This window comes from Toxotes jaculatrix, chromosome 1 (assembly GCF_017976425.1).
Source record: "Toxotes jaculatrix isolate fToxJac2 chromosome 1, fToxJac2.pri, whole genome shotgun sequence".
Taxonomy (NCBI): domain Eukaryota; kingdom Metazoa; phylum Chordata; class Actinopteri; family Toxotidae; genus Toxotes; species Toxotes jaculatrix.
The window spans coordinates 15,110,118-15,131,077 of NC_054394.1; the positions used below are offsets into that span (position 1 = coordinate 15,110,118).

At 39.6% G+C, this 20,960-nt stretch overlaps 1 protein-coding gene across 1 annotated transcript in view; it reads right to left on the reverse strand.

The window, feature by feature from the left end:
• The window catches only part of myom2b (myomesin 2b), a 31,679-nt gene extending 11,119 nt beyond the window's left edge, over positions 1-20,560 (reverse strand). The window contains exons 1-27 of the mRNA XM_041035029.1: positions 20,437-20,560; positions 17,788-17,891; positions 14,462-14,519; positions 14,125-14,279; positions 13,952-14,038; positions 10,894-10,982; positions 10,577-10,627; positions 10,235-10,399; positions 9,885-10,046; positions 9,518-9,659; positions 8,592-8,791; positions 7,842-7,895; positions 7,608-7,735; positions 6,762-6,945; positions 6,484-6,658; positions 6,237-6,358; positions 5,934-6,121; positions 5,581-5,707; positions 5,189-5,367; positions 4,042-4,156; positions 3,548-3,710; positions 3,300-3,406; positions 2,229-2,273; positions 1,609-1,745; positions 1,241-1,385; positions 719-781; positions 250-317 (exon numbers count right to left, since the gene is read on the reverse strand). Of these exons, the coding sequence (XP_040890963.1) occupies positions 250-317; positions 719-781; positions 1,241-1,385; positions 1,609-1,745; positions 2,229-2,273; positions 3,300-3,406; positions 3,548-3,710; positions 4,042-4,156; positions 5,189-5,367; positions 5,581-5,707; positions 5,934-6,121; positions 6,237-6,358; positions 6,484-6,658; positions 6,762-6,945; positions 7,608-7,735; positions 7,842-7,895; positions 8,592-8,791; positions 9,518-9,659; positions 9,885-10,046; positions 10,235-10,399; positions 10,577-10,627; positions 10,894-10,982; positions 13,952-14,038; positions 14,125-14,279; positions 14,462-14,519; positions 17,788-17,870 (3,192 nt within the window). The 5' untranslated portion in view covers positions 17,871-17,891; positions 20,437-20,560. The remainder of the gene's footprint in view (positions 1-249; positions 318-718; positions 782-1,240; positions 1,386-1,608; positions 1,746-2,228; positions 2,274-3,299; positions 3,407-3,547; positions 3,711-4,041; positions 4,157-5,188; positions 5,368-5,580; positions 5,708-5,933; positions 6,122-6,236; positions 6,359-6,483; positions 6,659-6,761; positions 6,946-7,607; positions 7,736-7,841; positions 7,896-8,591; positions 8,792-9,517; positions 9,660-9,884; positions 10,047-10,234; positions 10,400-10,576; positions 10,628-10,893; positions 10,983-13,951; positions 14,039-14,124; positions 14,280-14,461; positions 14,520-17,787; positions 17,892-20,436) is intronic.
• Between the last annotated feature and the right edge of the window lie 400 nt (positions 20,561-20,960).

The window sequence follows — 20,960 nt, forward strand, 5'->3', positions numbered from 1 at the left end:
AGATGTCAGCTTCAGATTGTCTGGAGCGATATGAACAATATGTCTTTAATTATATACTTCCCGCTAACAAACCCAAGACAAAACTGACAGTATAATTCTGGTTATTTTCAAACTGGACCTTATTATTACGCAGCATTGTCGAATCCTGCTCTTAGCCGCTATAGAATGGCTAATCAGCTATCCACAAGTCAGCCTCCCATTTGTTTAGAGTGCAAATATTCAATAAGTATTGAGTTGGACTGTGTTTACCTTGCAGACCAAAGTGACAGAGCAGTCATCTCCAACCTGAAGTGACAGGAACTCACTGAAGTGGGGACCTGTGGTGGATAAAGGCAGGAGAGAAAGGCCCAGCGAAGGGACATGAGTTTAAAATAAATTGCTTGTGGACCATGATTGTTTGAGCTCCGTTAATTGCCTCAGGCCCACGTTAAGTATGGTTTTAAAATGCTTAATGAAAAATACCACTGCGAAATCTTCCCCTTACACCTACAGTATCTGGTCTAAATTTGGAAATTATTTTGTCATGTACTGAGGCATTTGAAATGGGTCCATTTTCCAGTTTTCAGGTTCCAACTCCCATTTTAAATAGTGTTGGTCTCACCTGTGTACTCACTGATTAGAGTACTTGTCTCCAAGGCAACAAAGCAGTGTGCTGGTCTCAGACCAAGTAGAGTAAAACTCATGCAAGCTGAAAAGTGAATGATGTTTTGTTTCTCACCCTCCTTGACTCTGATGTACTCTCTCCTCTGGTACTCAGCCTCAGCCAGTGCTGCCTTGAAAGCTGTGTGCACAGACAAACACGCATAAACAGAGAATGATTAAAAGATCAAAGTGTTGCCAGTAGTTGCTGTAGATTCCTTCATTAAATCAAGCATCTTCATTTGAATCGGAAACAGAGTGTCCTTCACATACACACTGCTTTAAACCTACCTTTACATTGATCAACTCAATACAATCAATCCATTGCCATAATGTTACTTTCTTATGCTTATGCAGATTTGTATGTATTCATTTATTTTACGACTCAACAAACTACAGCAGCAGCTACAATGGAAAAAAATGTTTGTTTGTTTTTTATATTTCTTTGTCATTCATTCTTGTCTCAGTTACATTTGAGGATCACTGTTTATTCTTTGGCTTGAAGATCTTAGTCCATTCTGACAGGTTTTTACATGCTTTGACCAGTTCACAAAGGCAGCAAAGATGCTGAAATTGAGAAATCAGACCTGGCTTCTCTTACCATCTCCAATCAGAACCAGTGAGCTCTGTGCTTTGCCTCCTCCATCTGTGATCTGGCAGGTAAATGTCCCCTCATTCTCCTCTGTGAAATGATCCATGATGAACTCAATGATACCTGTAGAGACGTCATGACCCATCTTGTTGGGCTGCAGAAAAATAGAGTTGTTTTTTAGTAAAAAGGCCATAATGCACTCAAGGACAGACTTTGTGAATATGGGTACTTTTTTTTACTGTGATTGTGGCTTTAATGTTGCAACATGGACTGAATCATCAGACAGACAATTTGTTCAGCTTGAAGCCAGAAAGTCATTTTCTCCATCTCTCTCCATCCCTAACTATGTCCATTTTTTAAACTACAGTGTGTCTTACATCAGCTCCAGACAGTTCCTTGTTGTTTGCAAAGAATTTGTAGGTGACATTGGAAGAAATCTCTTCAGCTTGGAGCCAGAACCTCATTCTTCCTCTCTCCAAAATCTTATAGGCCAGCTCTGACTTCAGCGGGATGACTAGAGGAGGGAAGAGGAGAGAAAAGAGGAAGGTTACGGTTTCAAAAACATTATTGCACTTACTTACACATAACACAACCAAACTGTTATTACTTTATTAGTAACAGAGGAGAGGAGAGGAGAGGAGAGAGGAGAGAGGAGAGGAGAGAGGAGAGGAGAGAGGAGAGGAGAGGAGAGGAGTCAGATGAGAGGCAAAAGACAGGAGAGGTGAATAGTGGTTAGGCAGGTGATGCAAAAGCAGGTAAGACTTTTTTGGATCAGGTAAAAAGAGAAACGTGCTCCTAAAAGAAGAAAGAAATCTGAAAGGTTCAAAGCCAGTCAGAACAAAGCCAGATGAATGCATGAAAGGTAGAAACAGAGAAATACAGAGAGTGGGTAAGACAGATTAAAGACGAAGCAGAGAAAAAGTGTAAAAGAAGGGAGATTAAAAGGGACAAAGAGAGAGATTATGAGAGATTGAAAGAGCCAGCCAGAGGTACCTACTTGGATGTCTGATTTCATAGCTGAGTGCCAGCATCTTTGCCAACTCTGAAACATAAAGAGACAACTTCTTCATTTCATTCAGTTATGGGCAAACAAGTTTACACTTTATACATAGATATAATTTTATCATGCGCTTTGAAGGGGTTCTTCAAGTACCAAAGCTGTAGTTGGAGAAGTTATTACTGTAACTGTGTTTAATAGGCAGAGGCAGATAAATGCACAAACATTTCAGGAGTGCAGCAAATATAGCCATAGGGAAGGCAATACATTATGGTTTAGTGTTTTTTAAAGCTTAGAACTAGACCCAAAGGCCCACTCTGAAACTCCTCTAACAAACTGCACTCAGAGTTAGTATATTAAATGATCAGGGCCTTCCCTAGTACCTGTGATATAAGTGAAATAAACAACAAGTTCTGACCTAGGCTGAAAGAAAACTGTAGGCCAAATGGGAAGCAATCAGTGTAAGGCGCACTGAATAACATATTATAGCCTCGTAGCGTGGTGGTGCAATAGCAGGAAAAATATTGTGAAACTTTCTGAAAGAAAGCCTTTTGCCATGAAGATGTGGTTTTAAAGCACACATACTGCCCCAAGCTTGGAGAAATAATGTGAGCAACGTGCTCTACTAGTACTCATCAGATGTGTAATGAAATTGTTTGTTGCCTACACGCCAGTGTGATCGTTTTTAAGTGCACTCTCATTTCCTTTTGAATTTTGCTTAAGTCTGTACTTTTGATGTGCTTGTCTCACTGGATGTTGCTGTGCAGCTGTTCAAATTTTCATGTTCAAGGCATGAAAGATACGTGCATGCACCACTTTGACAGATGAAAGAAACCAGTATTTAATGTAATGTAAGCTCACAAGATGGCAATAATAATGGCAAAAATTCAAATTATGGTATTTCTAAAATCTATAATCTGTCAGTCTAGGCAACAAATATAGTGACTGTAACAGAATAGATTTCAACAGTTCAGGTGGCAGATATGATTTTGAATCATTCTTGGATTTCTGTACATTTTGAAAGCCAGACTTTGACTGTGCCAGACTTATGCAGTGACGGGTAAATCCTACCTTCAGCAGAGATTGTATAGCTGGATGAAACTCCCTCTGTGCTAGTGACAGACACAGAGAACGTCCCAAAGTCCTCTTTATCTGGGTTCTTAAAGATCAGCTTAGAGCTACAATGCAGAACACGAGAGAGACACAGACAGACAGATGGATGTTGCACATAGAAGATTTCAAAATGCATATTTTATCAGCTGTTTACATGCGCACACACCAGTACTTGGGATGTTGTGTGCATGTGTCTGTGGTCTTACTGGCTGCTTTCAGTCTTAATCACCACTCCTTTGGAGAAATCTGTGATTTCTTTATAATCTTTTTTCCAGATGAACTGAGATCCCTCGTTCATTTGGCAGGACTCGAATGACAGAACAATGTCACCTGACTTCTCATCCACCACACAGGACACCTCCTGGGAACCTTCAATACACAGAGACAAACACGCACAGCGGTAAGGTGATCATTTTAGAACTGCAGTCGTTTCAGTCTATAAATATGACACAGAAGGACTTGATATATTTTGTATTTCAGTAGGTTTTTTAATTATATGTTTTGTATATTTATTCGTTAAATGTAATCATATTTGTCGAGTCCCTTTAATTTTGCCTGCAGCACTTTCAAAAACAGGACATAATTCCAACACAGCATAGCTATGCTGTACTACTTTGTAAGAAATACAAAGAGAAATTTGGAGGTTCAACCTTAAGAAACATTCAGTTTGATAATCTCTCATCATGTGATTAAATGTTACCTGCCACAGCCTTGGCAGTCACAGGGTCAGAGGCCATGGAAGGCATACCCACTCCTGCAGCATTGACCGCACGCACTCTCAACACATAGCTGGCTCCCTCCTCCAGGCCTGTTACCTAGGAAAAAAAAAAAGAGAAGGTAACAATCCTGTGTTAGTAAGAGGAGAAGAGCGAAGAACTTTGGCACACAGGTGCACTAACAATCAGTCTGGGATAATCTGCCAGGTACAATGTTTGTCCACAACATCAGAAACTGTTGCAGGTAAGTGACCCAATTTCTTATTTGGAAGATGAGGTAGTGACAGCAAAAGTAAATCCTAAGACCCAGCAGCTACTGAAGTTAATAAATTAATGTCTGTTGTCCTATTCTAGCACCCAGACCCATTATCATTTTTTGTTTTGGGTAATAAATGAATTAACCTAATTTTTATTCACTTATACTGTTGTAATCTGTACCGTTTTGCAACCCATATTTTGTGACAACACCAAATACACCTTGCATCACAAGGTAATCAGTCAAATACAAATAATGTTCATTTGCTGACTAAGTTACCTGTCACATATGAGATGAGTTGCCTATTTACTACTTTTCATTCTAAAACCAAGAATATCCAATTACTTGATCTTTTTGTACAGCACTAGACCCAGTAATTGCTCACTTTATCCACTAGGTGTCAGTGTCACACAGTTTAATGTAAGTGTGTTACTATGTTTACAATAAGGTCAATAAAGAAGGCTGAAATGTAATGTATGGAAGTTTGAAATCAGTAGTGTAGATATCAGGAGTCAATAGAGAGAATGGAAGTATGGAGGTGCATAGTGCCGAAGATATTAACATTTAGCAACATAAAATGTAGATGTAGCTATTGTTTAATGCCAGTCCTGCTGACAACAGGACAGAAGCATCCAATTTCTCTACAATATACCATAATACAGCAACATATTAACCTGTAAAGTTATTTAAAAAGTTAAATAAAGTTATATTCTCTCTATTGTGCAAGAGGCACTGTAAATTTGTTTTATGTGGTTCTAGAAGCTTTTTTTTTTTTTTACACTTAGTGAGAAATGTCTGACAAAGAAAAACAGAAGTGTTACTGGAAATAAACGCCTCCACAGGGAACCTTTAAGAGCCTTTAGAAGTGCTCTCACCTTGAGGAAGCGATGACTGACGGCTGTCTCGTTGGCTCTGGTCCAGTCAGAAGTGCCCTTCTTAGCATACTCAACGTGGTAGCCTGTGATTGGTCCAGAACCAGCATAGACAGGCTTTTGCCACTCAGCCACCAAAGAATTATCTCTCACTTCACAGAAAGTCAGGTCATAGGCAGGACCTAAAGGACACAAAGAATAACAGGAGAAGAAACATAAATGCACATTTGCATTTGTGCTTGTGAGTACATTTCATTGATCTCATTAATTCCTTCCTCCTTATTCTCAAGGCTATTTGGTAGAGATAAGCCTAAACTTGTATAGTCTCCATGTTTTCTGGGCAAGTTCCAGAATTTGTCAGAAAACAAATTGGTCAGAAGATGACATTTACAAACCAGGCTCAGGCATTGTCCAGGCCTCACAGGTGAAGTCGGCTGAATGTTTGGAAGCTAGTCCGAGACCAGCCAGGTTGGCTGCGTACACCTGGAACTGATAGACTGCTCCCTCTGTCAGGCCCTCCACCTGTCAATAAAATGTTACTGCAATACATCAAATAGTGGCTAATTGAACTAAATGAGTGCTAGGTAAAAAAAAGTTGTTTATCCAGTAGTCCAAACCGAACCAGATATATTTCTTAGGATGGAGAAAATCAAACCAAAGCGTAGTTAAAACAAAACAAAGTCGGTATGTTGTTGGTATGTGATGTTAATCTTTGCTGTGTTAAGTTTAAGAACCGACAGTATTGTACCTTATAAAGTCTTTCTGTGATTGGTGGGATATGAACCTCCCTCCACATGGTTGTGCCGCTGCGTCTTTTGTCCACATAATACTCCTTGATTTTTGCTCCTCCATCATGAAGAGGTTTCTTCCAGTTCAGAACCATTGAATGGCCATCGCAGTTCAGCAAGGCAATGTCGTAAGGAGAAGAGGGGGTGGCTAAAAAGGCAGTACTGAATTGTAATACTTATAAATTGCAATAATATTGTTTCACATTCATCAAAATGATAATCATAGTCCAGCAAGGAGACCAAAAAAATATCCCAATACTGACTGAGGGCAGCCTTGACAGTCAGAGGTGCGGACTCCTGGGATTCGTCACTGAGACCCAGCTCATTGATAGCCTGAACACGGAACACATAGGTTTCTCCTTTGGTCAGACCACTGACCACAAACCTGGAAAAAAAATTGAATTAAGTATCACTTTCATACACTATGACCAACAATCAAAGAAAGACACCAATTACTGAGAAATATGGTGTGAGCAGCACAGTTTTTGTTTTGTTTGGTTGAAAACATACTTGGTGCTCTTGTGAGGCTTGTGATTGGCAGAGGTCCAGTCTTTCGACCCCTTCACACACTGGTCAATGTAGTAGCCAATCAGATTGTTGGGTTCCTTAGGAGGAGCCCACTGGATAAGTACAGAGGTGTCTGTTTCCCTTGTGGCAATCACCTGACCAGGAGCTGATGGCACACCTGAAGACAGCAAAAAATAAATAAATAAATAAATCCAGATGGTCCAAATCCACACTTGTAGAATCATCTATGTGACACAAAGACGAAATGGACAGAAACAGACCTTTGAGTTCCTGAGTCTTGATGGGTCCTGTTGGCTCTGATGGTTCGCTGGTTCCATAGATATTGGCAGACAAAACTCTGAACTTATAATGTTGACCCTCTGCCAGGTCAAAGACGGCATAGCGTGGGGATCGAATAGGGACCTGAGTGTTAACACGCTGCCATGCACCACTGTCTGCCATGGACTGTGGGGACAGAGAGAGAGAGATGGACAGAGAAAGCATTCCTGTCATTACTATACATCAACACACATAATGATATGTTATACTGTTTTAAGCTGGGTTTACTGTATATCAGGTAGTTGTTTAGCTTAATGTAACCACCTCACATTAGTCTTTTCTGATCTAGATTTATAAAAATACACTGTTTTCATAACACATAAAAGCACATATTCTACTGAGTTGTTAGGTGAGTAGTTTAGATTGTTGTGGACAGTACAGTTGTTTTGTCACAAGCGCAGCTTCATGTTAGTTTTATTAATAATGCAACTTGGTCCCCTCTGAGCAGTGTTTCTTTGAAAATGAAATTGTGGTGTTTCACGGAAAAGATCAACAATGTTTCTTTCAGTTTTAGAAATTAAATTAGTATTGTTGGACCAAATACAGCATTGTAGAAAGGACAGTGTGTTTGTTGTCATTAACTTATTTTAGCCATTCTAATGTGCATTTAAAATACATTCAGATTATCTAATCCTGTTTGATGTCCTCTAGAAGACATCTGAGGAGAGAGAGAAGTACCATACATTTACCATGAACTTTCACTCTTACACTACTGGCGAGATGCTCAAGTAGTATGTACAGTGTAGTATTCACAGTAACAGTGGAGGTGGTAAAACGGTGTTTGTTACCTTTTCTATGTAGTACCACATGGGAGCCTTGCTGGAATATGCAGGAGCTTTCCAGCTCAGAACAACATAGGTCCTGTCTGTTTCTGAGGCATACATTCCTGATGGAGTACCTGGAGGCTTTCCCTCAGCTACACAGAAACACATACATACACACAGATTATTATATATTTAAAACTATAGACATTATAACTTGTAATACATTTAGATTAGTGTTAACTGTAATCAGAAACCCACCTTCAACTTCATCATGGTAAGAGACAACATCCAGTTTTCCTCCAAGCTTTTTGGCTACAGGAAGATAAAAGATGTGATCGTTAATTCAATGCTTCAAGTTGATGTTGAAGTCAAGATGTCAGACAGAAATTTGGATTCTGTGGTTCTTAATCTGTGGTTCAGATCAGCACAGTAATATTAGTTTTCATCAAATTATGAAAACAAATTATGTCAGTGTTTGAGCCATGTAGATACATGTAAAAGAGGTCCCTTTAAGCATACTGGTGAAGGAATGATAACTGCACGCCAACCACTCCAATCATCATACTATCTACTATCTCTTTTACAATAGGTGGCCAAAATGGCAAGTAGTTCCATAACAACACACATCATTCCAAAAAAATCACATATCACAATAAAACAACAGTGGTTACAGGAAGCTATTTTTTCCTGCGTGTCAAAGATTTGATTTTTGATTGTTTGTTTCAGGGGAAAACAAAAGAAAAGCTGTGGTTGGTTTGAATAATATGTGGATACATCCATCAAGTGCCTACATGGTAAACTGCTTTTCAGTTGAGTCAGTGAAATGAAAAAAAGCAAAACAAATATTTTCAATTTAAAGATGTCAGAAAACATAACTTTAAGTCCAACAATGCATCCAAAAACATTTGACATGTCACTGACTACAGAAAGCATTCATCAAGTCTTCAGATGATCTATCATAAAATGCAAGGATAACATTTCTCTATGTATTAATTCTGTTCAACCCACCATGGAGCCTCTCAAACTCAGTGGGGTCCATTGCAGCGATAGGGTCAGACATGCGGGATGGTTTGCTGATTCCATGAGAGTTGACGGCTCTGACACGGAAGTAGTAGGAGTGTCCTTCAAACAGTCCAGACACTGGGTATTTACAGATCTTAATGGGGTGATCATTGCATTGGGTCCAGTTTTCAGTACCAACCTCACATCTACATTAACATTAAAAGGGAAAAGGAGAAAAGAATTCAGAGGAGTAAAATACAGCATGTTGCATGCACGGTTTTGATTACCACAATATTGGTGATTCTGACAGGTGTCATATCACCATGTAATTGCAGGTATTTAAGCATTAAAAAGTATAATTAAAGTTTTTATGTAGTGGCGGTTGAACTTGCAGAAGAGATTTTTCGAAAGGTTCTTACATAAAAGTTGTGTCAACTCTGATGGTGATTACAACAATTAATCTGACAGCAAAAGCATAATGTAGGAATTCAGGCAACAGTATTTCAGAGGATTTAGTAGATTAAATTATTGCAGTGATCAATTCATCAGTCCACAAAAATATAATGACTTCAGGGAAAAATTATCTAAATTGAGATAGTTTTTGTCCATTACCATACTCAGCAATAATTATAGAAGTAGGAAACTGGTGTCATCCAAGGCTCCAATATATTGTACATTAATATCAAAGTGTGTTCAAGGTTGTTTGGGGTAAAATTTTTAGCTTAGCTGCTAAGTATTCAGAGGAAATCCTTAGTGGAATGAGGGCATAGAGAAGAAAAGAGAAAATGGAAGGATTGCTTGTCCCTAGAGACTTTAAGCCCATCATTTGTACAGATAGTTAAAGAAAACTCTATGTGATGACTTACAGTAATTAGTTTCTCTTTATGTTGTTCAGTTTATCTATTTATGTTGTTTATATCAATAACTCCTACTTGTCCACAAAGTATCCCAAGATTGGACCCTCTGTGGTGGTATTAGGAGGCTTCCATGACACAATGACATAGTCTCTATTGGCATCGTGGATCTTGATGTCCATAGGAGCACCAGGTGCACCAGGGACTGGGGGAGGACCATCTACACAGGACAGGAGGTGACAGGGTGACTTTGTTTTAATAATCATGTTACAAGTAAGTACTACTATTCAAAATAAGTATATTAACAGAGTTCTGTAAAATCCACAAAAGAGGCAAGAGTTGTGTTGAAAACAAATCAATAACACTGAAAGAAAAACCCCAGCTAAATGCAGGATTTAAAGTCATCAGCTTCTCTTAGATTTTCCAGTCATCTGGTACACCTCACCTGCAACAGAGACAAATGCGCTGTGTTCTGCGGTGCCTCCTTTAGTGACCATACGTAGTGTGTAAAGACCTTCATCATCCTTATAGAGGTTAGGAAGAGTCAAGGTGGTAATTCCTCTGCCAGTTTCAATCTTCACCCATTTAGAGTCAAACAGACGAGTGTCTAAAATGAGACAGGATCTTGAATTTAGTGTCACTGCATAATTCTTATGAACCTCTGTGATAAATTCCTAAACCTATATATTTCTAAAAACATTTTGAACATTAAAGATTAACCTATTACAGTTATTATTTATTACTAGCAATGATAGTGTAATTGCTTTGTGATAATCTGTTACTTTATAACATTACCATCTCTGTACCACTGTGCCTCAGGCTGCAGGTTGGCCAGGTTGGGGTTCAGGGTCATGGTAGCAGACAGAGTGGCAGATTCTCCCTCGGTGGAAAACACTGGCCCAAACTTCTCCAGAAAAGTAATGTTGATTTTAGTGTAGTGGATCTGGGGAAGCATGGCAGCTGAGAGACAAGGGAAAGGAAGAAACAAAGAATAAGAGGGAGATGGAAATAGGGTTGGTGGAAACAACTTGTTACTTGACTTTGAAAAGAGAAACATATGTTATGGCCTGGTAGTGGTTTTGATCTTGTAATTTGTGGTCATATCTAGAGGGAGGTGGAGGTAATCATGATGCATACCTGTGAAAGGCAGCCATGCATATGGACAGGATTCTTCCTCCTCCTTGAACCCTATGTGATTAAAGAAGAGAACAAACACACCAAAAGTTGACCATTCTTAGCAGCAGTTGTTATAACAAAGCTGAGAAATTAGTGAAAAAGCAGACAGATGTTAAATGATGGTGGTAATGGAAATCTGACAGTCTAGAAGTAGATAGATCCAGGTGCATCGGCTAAATGTGATGTGTCCAGAAATAAATGTGCATTTTGTAGTTTGACTGGATGATAAAAATCACACTACAACATCAGATACCAGATAACTAGATAGAAGGACTTACTCTTGACGATAATGGAGGCCTGACTAGAGGCCTGTCCATGGCTGTTACTAGCAACTGCTGTGTACTGGGCTGTATCATCAGTTGAGCATCTAAAAAAACACAAGAAAGCACAATTTGGGTATTGACTCTCATTGTATTTTAATCAAAAGGTTGGAAATGGAAAATTCCCACATACCAGATGCTCTGTATATCCATGAGGATCTGCTCTAACAGGGCTAAGTAACCTACTGATGTAATGTCAGGGTGGATTTGCTTTTACAAGGTGTATGAAACTAATGCACCACATGAGCAATAATTTCCCACATGGATGCATTATGTTGCCAGTGATAATCAGAAGCAGAGAGGGAACAGCAGAAACTGAGCAAAGTCCCTATTCATACATATAGTACAACATTGCTGTATGGGTTCAGAAAAGGTATCCAAGGTATGGGTTTTGACTGACAGCTCTCCTGTGTGGGAATACTACATGTTCAATTTGATGCTACCTGACCTACTCTAGATAGATGAGGTAATGTTAGTACAAGAGCCATATGGTCACAGATGCTTGAAAAATCAAGAAGATGAGATACATAGATTTCTACATAAAGACTAAAGGCATATTTATGCTTCTGTGCACGGGGGTTATGTCACAGCAATGAGGCACACACAGTAGTTGCCATCGCTACGCCATAGCTGACATGCACCTCCTGAAAAATGTAACATGTTGGAGCTGTGGCAGCCATGGAAATACCACAAAGAGACTGCAAAAACTGTGCTTAGTCAGTTTGGACTGCCTCTCATTTCTCCTACAAGTTTTCGATGCAATTAGAAGTTGTTGCTGATAGTAAATCTATACTAAATAAGTTGAAGAAAGATTCAGTCATCTTCTCTTTTTCAGTAACGCACACATAGAAAAACCATTGCCACTGCTCACCACAATGGCCCCTCTCTATCACAGTTGTCTCCTGTTTGGTAATGAGGCCAAATAGAAGTTGCTTGGACTTAACTCCAGTTCTGTAAGTAGGTGTGTAGTCCAGCATTGCTCTAGATCACAAAGTGAAAGAAAAAGTAAACACCATTTCTATAGTTCTATAATTAAAGCAAAACGTGGCCTGATCATGTCTGATATGTGTGTCTGTTGTTGTGGAGGTACCATCCATGGGTGAAATCTGACACTGGACTATAAATCAACACCTGTGTCATAGGTATTGACGACAGGACTGTCGTTAACCCCTGGTGTCAAGTATGAACCAGATAAAGAAGCACAAGAGCACCACTACAGAAGTTCCAAAGCCATGTTCCTGTCTCAGTCATTATATGTCACAAATGCATGTTCTGAAGAGCAATCCCAACATCTCAGTTTAAACTCTTCCCTCTGTCATTCTATCTCCAACCTACGGTCTCTTCATCTTTCTATCCCTCCTTGACTCGCTCTCTCACCCTGATGCTCCTCTCACCAATTTTTCCACAACTTCATTTTACAGCGGTATCATCTAACACTGGAATTCCAACCTGTGCACCCGTAGGCTGGTGTAGTCATAAGCAGATAACTTTGGCATCATTAGAGGAAGTGACTACAGTAAGTTGCAGCAGGGAGCTGAGGGACAGTAGCAAATGTGTTCTTATTTTGACTCATAACATTAAGTAAACACTTCAAATGCACAGAAATGATTGCACTGGTGCAACTGTGTGTGTATGTGTGTGTGTGTGTGTGTGTGTGTGTGTGTGTGTGTGTGTGTGTGTGTGTGTGTGTGTGTGTGTGTGTGTGTGTGTGTGTGTGTGTGTGTCTATGTATGTATGCATGTAGGCAGGGGTGGTGGGAGGGTGTGCAGAGGAATGTTCTGGTGTAAGGATCCAAGATCGACAGGCTGGGAGATAGGGATTCTGCACTTTCTCTCTCTGTCATGAGTCTGGCTTAAAATTTCCATGAGCTGCTGATAATTTCAAATTCAATGGAGATTTATCGTTCAAAGTCTTCCAGCATATTCTTTAAAAAATTGAATACCATCCCAAGCATTTAATGGTAGTTAAATGGTACATTTAATGGTACTTACAAACACACCACATTCAGTGTAAATGGTAGTTTATCAAACAATCATAGTTTAGACAATTTTTTGCTGATAAAATGCTCTCATTTCCACTTTCAGACTATTCTTGTGCTGAGGAGCATTAATCTAAACTTCAAGAAATAATGCAGTGAGTTTGATTGTGGGTTGAAACGTATGTAAGTAGCAGACAGAATGAACTAAGAGGTGACTGGATCCAAGCAAAGAGTGATGACTGAAAGAATCCTGGAGTATCATGTGGCACTGAGGTCAGCACTTGAACAGCTGAGCTTCCTAAGACTGGAGGGAGAGCGGGATATGCTCTTGTCCCATATACAGTATGTGACCACACAGCCTATACCCACACAGTCAGTTGACTCTGATGTTATTACTGTAGTCTGAATTTGTGTGCAAATCCTGATGGGACTGGCAGGGGAGCTTTCCGGAGGCTTCATGACGTAGTCTTGAGCAAACCTTTGTTTTAAATGTTTAGATGCCTCCACTGTCTACATCAGCTTTTAGTCTTCTCTTTGTTCTATTTTATCATTGCTGCCTTTAATAGTCCATAGTACCACTACAAACTATGACTTCTCTCTGCAGTCTTTAAAAATTCCCTCAAAGCTTGTGTGTACATAGTGTGAAACAAAATACAATTAAGTGTTGTAACAGCACTGAAGTAATCTCTTGTGTTTCAGCCCTTCCACAAATGGAGGCTGGTGCTCTCAGAATCAGACAATATACTACAAACTGTTCAATGGGCCACTTCTCAATGACTGAACCCAATTAAGATATTACAGCACACAATTCACTGTAGCAATTTATTGATAGGGTGCAAATGACTAACGTTTTGACGCACACTTGCACCTTATCAGTAAACCACAAATAAAGGTGCAAATGACGCACACTGCATCTTCTTCAAAAACATGAGTTGTTTGCATCTTATCAATAATATGAAAAGCGGCTTATCAAGTGGTCACAAACTCTACAGGGCATCTGTTAAATAATTTTAAAGTCTGTGCTTGAACTTATTGTACCTTGGGATCTCCAGAGAATGCATTCCACCTTTGGCTTCAATCAGGTACCTTCCAGAGGACATGTCCATAATCAAACCATCTTTGTACCTAAAACAGAGGAAAATTACAGCAACCCGCTCTACCACCAAGGCCACAGCCGACAAGGTAAAAAAAAGTTATTTGTTCTTACTCACCATTTTACAACAGGCATTGGGAAGCCCTCAACAGTACAGAAGAGTTTGACTGCAGTGTTTTCAAACACAGTGTGGGATCTGAGTCTGACCAGGAACTTTGGTCCCCTGATCATGGGCTCCTCACGCACATATTTGTCCACCATTTTTGTCCTTACCTAGAAAGGTAAACAAGAATACCAATTAATATCAAACCCCCAACACACTTCTCCTAATTGGTTGGGTAACTTTTCATTCATTTTAATGTATTATTATCATAAGCACCAACAGTACAATGAGATACAAATTTCATCCATTGTTTTTATGCAAGTCTGGATAGCGTGATTTCATAGATTCTTACCACTTCCTGGATGCGAGCTTGTGTTTTGTGCTCATATCTTTCCTCCATCGCCTCAGAGCTAAAAACAAAGAGTGAGTCAGTTTCAGGAAAACATAGGCTGAGAATTGAGTAAATTCTTAGAAATGTTTGATTTTGAACACTTAACTAGTTTGTATGTAAATATTGTAAGACTGTGAAATATAGTATATTTAAGGTGTGAATATTCGTCATTCCTAATAGCCTCATGTAAGGGCAAATCTCTGCCCCCCAGAAAAACATTCAAAGTTAGTGGTAACGGTTTAAAAACAATAACAACCATGTGTGTAAAAAATGCCTTGTGCTGTTGAAGATGTATAATGCATGTGGACAGCTGCTATGCAGGTGCCTGCCAGTGCAAATATCAAGTTGAATGCTGTCTGTGTCCAGTGCCTGACAGTGCTTGTAATCTGACACCACATACTTTCTTTCCCATTACATAACTATGGAAATGCTTTTAAATGAAAGCATTGAATGATGAAAGTTATCCATTATAATCCTAGTTCCATGAGCAAAGACAGAGACCTCGAACAAGCTCTGTTCACTGTTCTCAGCTGATCGGTGCGCTAACATTTGAAATTAAGTCAATCAGCACTGATCTACCAATCCTACCTAATATTTACCAAAACATGAGCTTTTGTTTTGCCTCAACTGTGCACCCATAAAGACTTGGTCACACCCATGGGCATTTTAGAGTTGCCAGTGGATCCGAAGACAGATTGTCTTCGGACTGTGGGAGGAAACCCATACAGGCACAGGGAAAGCACGCAAACTCCACACACAAAGGCTCCAGCCAGGTGGCAGGTTAAAATACCAAACCATCTTGCTGTGAGGCCACGGTGCTCACCACTGTACCACCGTGCCGCCCCACTTACTGAATTAGGATTGTAAATTGGATTTGTTTTCTTTTCATCACAGACTTTTTCCCACTCTGACAGGCTTTAAATGTTTTAAGGGACAACAACCCATGCTTTACAACCTTTGCCATGGCACCAACATAAGACAAAAGGGTGTGAATCTGGTTCATGTAAAGAATGCAGGACACTTTCCAAGGATCATCCATAGTAGGGACAAGTAAGTAGAACCTCCCTGACTGAGCCTGGGCTATCAACACACACTCATCTATGACCTGACCACTCTGTGAGGAGAGATGAGACTCCGACTTAGGGAAAATTTCATAAGTGGGCTCATGTGGTTGACATCTGTCAGCCTTGGAAACCACAAAGAGAAGTCTTTCACCAGCTTTTGTTAGTTATAAGAACTTTAAGAACTTCCTGGACAACAACTGTTGTCCATTTGGAGAGCCATTTTGTCATGAACCGCTGTGAGTGACAGCTGTTTGAAAGACAGAAAAGAAATGCAAGTACAATGATTAATCACAACATGCCCCCTGTTTGTTTTGTTTTGTTTGCTGCTGCTGTAAGCAATCTTTTTTGCGCATAGCCAAATCCTATATTCAGCAGACTACGCCATTCAAGGCCCATTCCATGAGAGGCTGCCCTAGAGCTGAAATCTGGCCTGTTTCCTGAGCGCTGGAGCTTGTCAACAGGAGAGACATATCCAGTAGTGGGAAGGTCCGAGTATGTGTCTTACTCACTGTTGTCCCTAGAGCATTCAGGGCAGAAATCATTCCACTACTGCCACCAGAAAACAGAACGGAGTACTCTGCAGTCCATAAAGTCAGGGGGAAAGTTGGCAGAGACAGACAAAGATGTTTTTGTGATGATCTGGCACCGTGATGAGACTAGGGCAGGAGTATCAATGTTGCATGTTGATGAGGCACATGAGGCAATTCAAAGGAGTTTTTTTGTGTTGCAAGTGGATGCCAGATTGGGATATGACAACCATTTACACTGCCTGTGGAAGTTGTGAGGGTTCATCCTAATTGGACAAGCAAGTAAAATTCAAATTTCAGCAAGCTGCTATATAGAGAGTGAGAAACCTGTGCGAAGAGAACAGAAAAGAAAAAAAAAAGAAAATAAAAAATCTAAAGTTCCATATCTATCATGGCTGTGTAATCATTCCTAGAATGTTGTCACTTGACAAACTTACATTTGATTATCAAATCAGCCAGTCAATTTTCAGGACAAATTACACACACAAGCTTCATACTTGAGTATTTAAGCATTTACTTAAGCTGAGTTTGAAATAAAAAGATAGGACATTGGTTAGAGAAATAAGCTCTATACGAGCAGGAATGCTACCACTACATTAGATAAAAGAATCCAACACTTGTCATTGAACACTTTGTTAAACTTATTAAGTTGTCCTTATTTAACAAAGGTCAGACTTGTGTGGGGGTGAGCTGCTTATTAGCAAAAATAAAGCAGAAGCAAGAAAAAGTGAAGATGTTTGAAGTGGTAAGTATAGACATGAAATACAGCAGGCAGAATACACGTTACACGGTACTCCTCTTAAATAACATACACAAACAAGCATACATAAACACTCAACATGGTTACTGGAAGCAAAAGATTTTTTTTCCCCTTCTTGGTGTTGGACTCTTTAGAACTGACATCAGTCAGTTTGTTAGTGTTTGTCACAATCCCAATAAAATCAAAACTTAACATTTGCTATTTTTTTTACATAATACAGATTCCCAGAGAGGCCTCTGTTAAAATGAGTGAAGCCAATCCAAAAGGCAAATTAGGCAAATTACACTAGACTACAAATCTAAGTCATTTTTCATCAAAACTTCCTGTGCTGAGGCATCAATATCAGACTTCTGCTGCTTGAAAATCTGGACAGCCTCTCCTAAGCATGAGAGAAATTCTGCAATTTAAATGCAAATCCTCTGCAGTTTTTCTCGGCCAGCTCACTGATGTACCTTCTCACTATGGGTCCTTCATTAAGACCGTGCAATTCACTCACTTGCAATTCTGTGCATTGCAAATAGGTTTCAGTGTTTTAACAGATCGCAGTGGGGTGTTTCTGAGTTCTGCATAGTAACCAATAACAAATCAGTCTTTTGAAAAATGCTTTGATTAGTCCTGATATGGATATCAAAGATCAATTTGGAACATCTCTTGTGAAAAATATTTTCAAGATTAGCCTGCCATCTCAGGGTTAGTTTGGGCTGGATGTTAGCCAGATGTTAACCAGGTTAGCTTTACGACTTTAACCTAAGCTGGGTTTTTAAGTGAGGTCGTTTTTGCCATATTTACTAATGTGGCAGAATTTGCAGGTTTAGTACTGACAAAGCTTACTACTGTTACAATACTATGATTAGTAATAATATTAGACCTATCAAAGTGCTGCATTAGCTTGGCATTTTAGTTGTAATTGCTGTGGCCTTTTTGTCTATCCTGTACCTGCTGTATTCTTTAACCACATATCGGCTTTTTTTGTGGTGGTATTCCTGGTTGTAATTCCCACGTTTGATCCACGCTGACATGATGACACTGTAGGTACTGACCTGTTGGACCAGCGACACACAAACACAGAAATACTGACATGGTAACAAAGTACAGTATATTCATTCCTTCAGGTCAGACAAACAACAGTGAAACCAACGCACAAAAACACAAAGGCTCGCCGCCCCAAAGGATTTTGTAGTCAACTGTAAAGAAGGAAGGGGATGGTTAATTAGGTAGAGGAGCGTTTGGGGGCATTTGGCAGCCAAATGCAGTCTTTCTCTGTGTTCATGACTCTGTGCTTTGCAACAATGTGTGGCAACAATGACGAGCAATATATTTGTGTTTGCTGCCCCATCCTCTAGAAAAAGAAAAGCCCTCTTGGAATTTGGACACATGTAGCTGTCACACACCCAAACACACACACACACACACACACACACACACACACACACACACACACACACACACACACACAAAACACAGCAGTCTTACTGGTAGCTTCACCAATTACAAGACACAGACAGACACACAGACATGCATGAACAAAAGGCATGTATATCAATAGCAACTGACAGTGAAGCAGCACCAAAGACTGTCCTTCAATTTGACAGCTGTTAATACAGCACTGTGCTGAACAGTAAATACTGTAATTTTCCAAGACAGGTGAATGAAACAATACAAAATTAAACATAAAAAGATTGATCTTACTTATCAAGTTTCTAGTATGCCCAAAATCTGCACAAACACCAAAACTGAGACATAACATAGCAGGAACCTAACACCGATGATATTAACACAGGTACATAAGAAAGAAAAGACTGTAAATGTAGTCTGTTTCACAGACATAAAATGCATCTTGATTTGCACTACATACATGGCATTACATAAAAATCTCCAAAGTTTGTAAGGTGACATGCCACAATTGCAGTTCAGTCTCCATTTTACTATCCACAGTATCACTCTACATCACCAAGGCTATCTTGACCAGCTCACCCTTGATGCAATTCATAGACATGTTTATGGTGTGTATTTACACTCTGCTCAGTTAAACAGTGGAGCCTTTATGTAATGAAAACTGGAATTAGTTTTTACTCTCAGATAATGACAACATATGCTTTCCAAATAATTTGTACTGTTTCTTATTAAGTGGGTGTCTGAAACAAACATTTCTTCCAGTACAAACACCAAAGCAAGAGCATAACTTCGTCTTACATCATGTACACATAGTGGAACATGATTGCATTACATCACCTAAGTCTTCAGAGACAAGAAATAAGGTCACATGAAACATGAAGCGATTTCCCCTGCCCAGCCTCATCGTGAAAGCTACTGAGATGTGCTGCATTGGCAAAGACATCCTTACCTCCACATCTCTGAAACACTCACCCCAGCTTCAGGGTCACCATTACTATTGCCAAAGCCTTGCTTAACTCATTTTGAATGCCCCAAAACTGTCAATCAAGCAGCCAGTCAAGCAGATAGATGACACCATAATGCCCTATTCCCTAACCTTTAACCTCTGACCCCTAAAGTCAGTAACGACTGTTAAATTCCTGGTTGAATCATGTGGTTATGCAGTAGAGGGGTTTAGGTAGAAATATACTTACTCTTTTACATGTTCAAGTTCAAAACTCTTTCACATGCATTAATAGTTGCCACTGAAAACGTCAACATCATTCCTGCTATAAATAATTTCAGAAATTCAGTTGAGCAACTGAGAAACAAAATGCTTTACAATGAAAGATCAAAACAAAGAAAATTATCATTAAACTCAGCTGCCCTCAGGCAAGTGGTCATTGCAGAGAGGTTATATTCTAGTCCCAACGGTCCTATACCTATACAGCCCAGTGACAGCCCTCTGCCTCTGTCAGTCCAGCCAATACTGTAACAGCATAAACGCCTGCCAAATGACACCTGAGCCTCTCTCCCTGTAACAGTAAACCTGTAACATTCTCTACCATAACTGTGCAAACCTTTTAAATTCTGTAGCTTCATCATAAACACTTGCTATTCAGACTGCTTGTGCTCTGACTAATGACAAGGGCAATACAGTTGAATAATGTTCATTTTCATGTTCATTCAAAGTCCATTAAAGTTTCTTAATTTAAGATGAAATATTTGTTGGTGAACATATGCATAACCTCAAGTTAAAATGAGGGCAATACAATAGAAGACCCAGAACCACACACCATCAATTTGTCCAATGAAGCAGCAGTCCCTACTGAATTTGACTGTCTTGTCAGAGTCCATTTTAACCAATTAGAGTGTTACTATGATAAACACACACAGACCTGCTGTCTGTCTCTCTTGTGCCAGACAAGATAATTACTGTCATTATCCTCAAAACACTGGTTAACTAATTTGTTCCAAGTGATTTGCAGTACATCCTTCATAATTCATAAATCCTATCTTTCATCACTTTGATTATTATTAGCACTGGTTAGGGACCATACAACATCCCCTGGTCATGCCCTAATCTCTATATACTTTCATCCCACTGATCAAAGCTGCCACTGTTGGTTTTGAAACAAAAGTAGATGGAAAAAACTGAGGATACAGAAGGGATAGCAACAGAAAACAGAGTCAAAAAATTATTTTTCTTACCCCTTGAGATTTCCTTTGCAGCGACTTCGGTTGACAGCCTGAATCCACAGGGAGTCAGCCTAAACCAAGCACCAGGCCAACAAAACCACCACCCGTCTCCGATCGACCCCCACCTACCTCTCCCTGAGGCCTTATAAGGAGAGAGAGCTGCCTATATATAACTAGTATCCTTCAAGACTCACAGCTGATAGAGTCAGTGAACTATTTGATTAACAAAGTTTACACATTACAATTTTTAGTGGAGTCCATGTTAGTGCAACTGCTGGTCTCTGGCATGTTATCTTAACAACTGATGCTAAACAGCTGGTTATTCAAGTGTACCAGCTGATCTAGACAATGCAAAGAATCCAAAAATGGTGATGCTGCGTGTGTGTGTGGTTTTAGGTTTATGGAACAGGCAACAATATGGTGAGCTTTCGCAAATACCACAACAATGGGCTGGTCACATTAGTTTATTCCAAACCACAATGGCATAGTTTTTAAATAATAAAACATATTTTAAACAGAATTTCAGACGTCATACA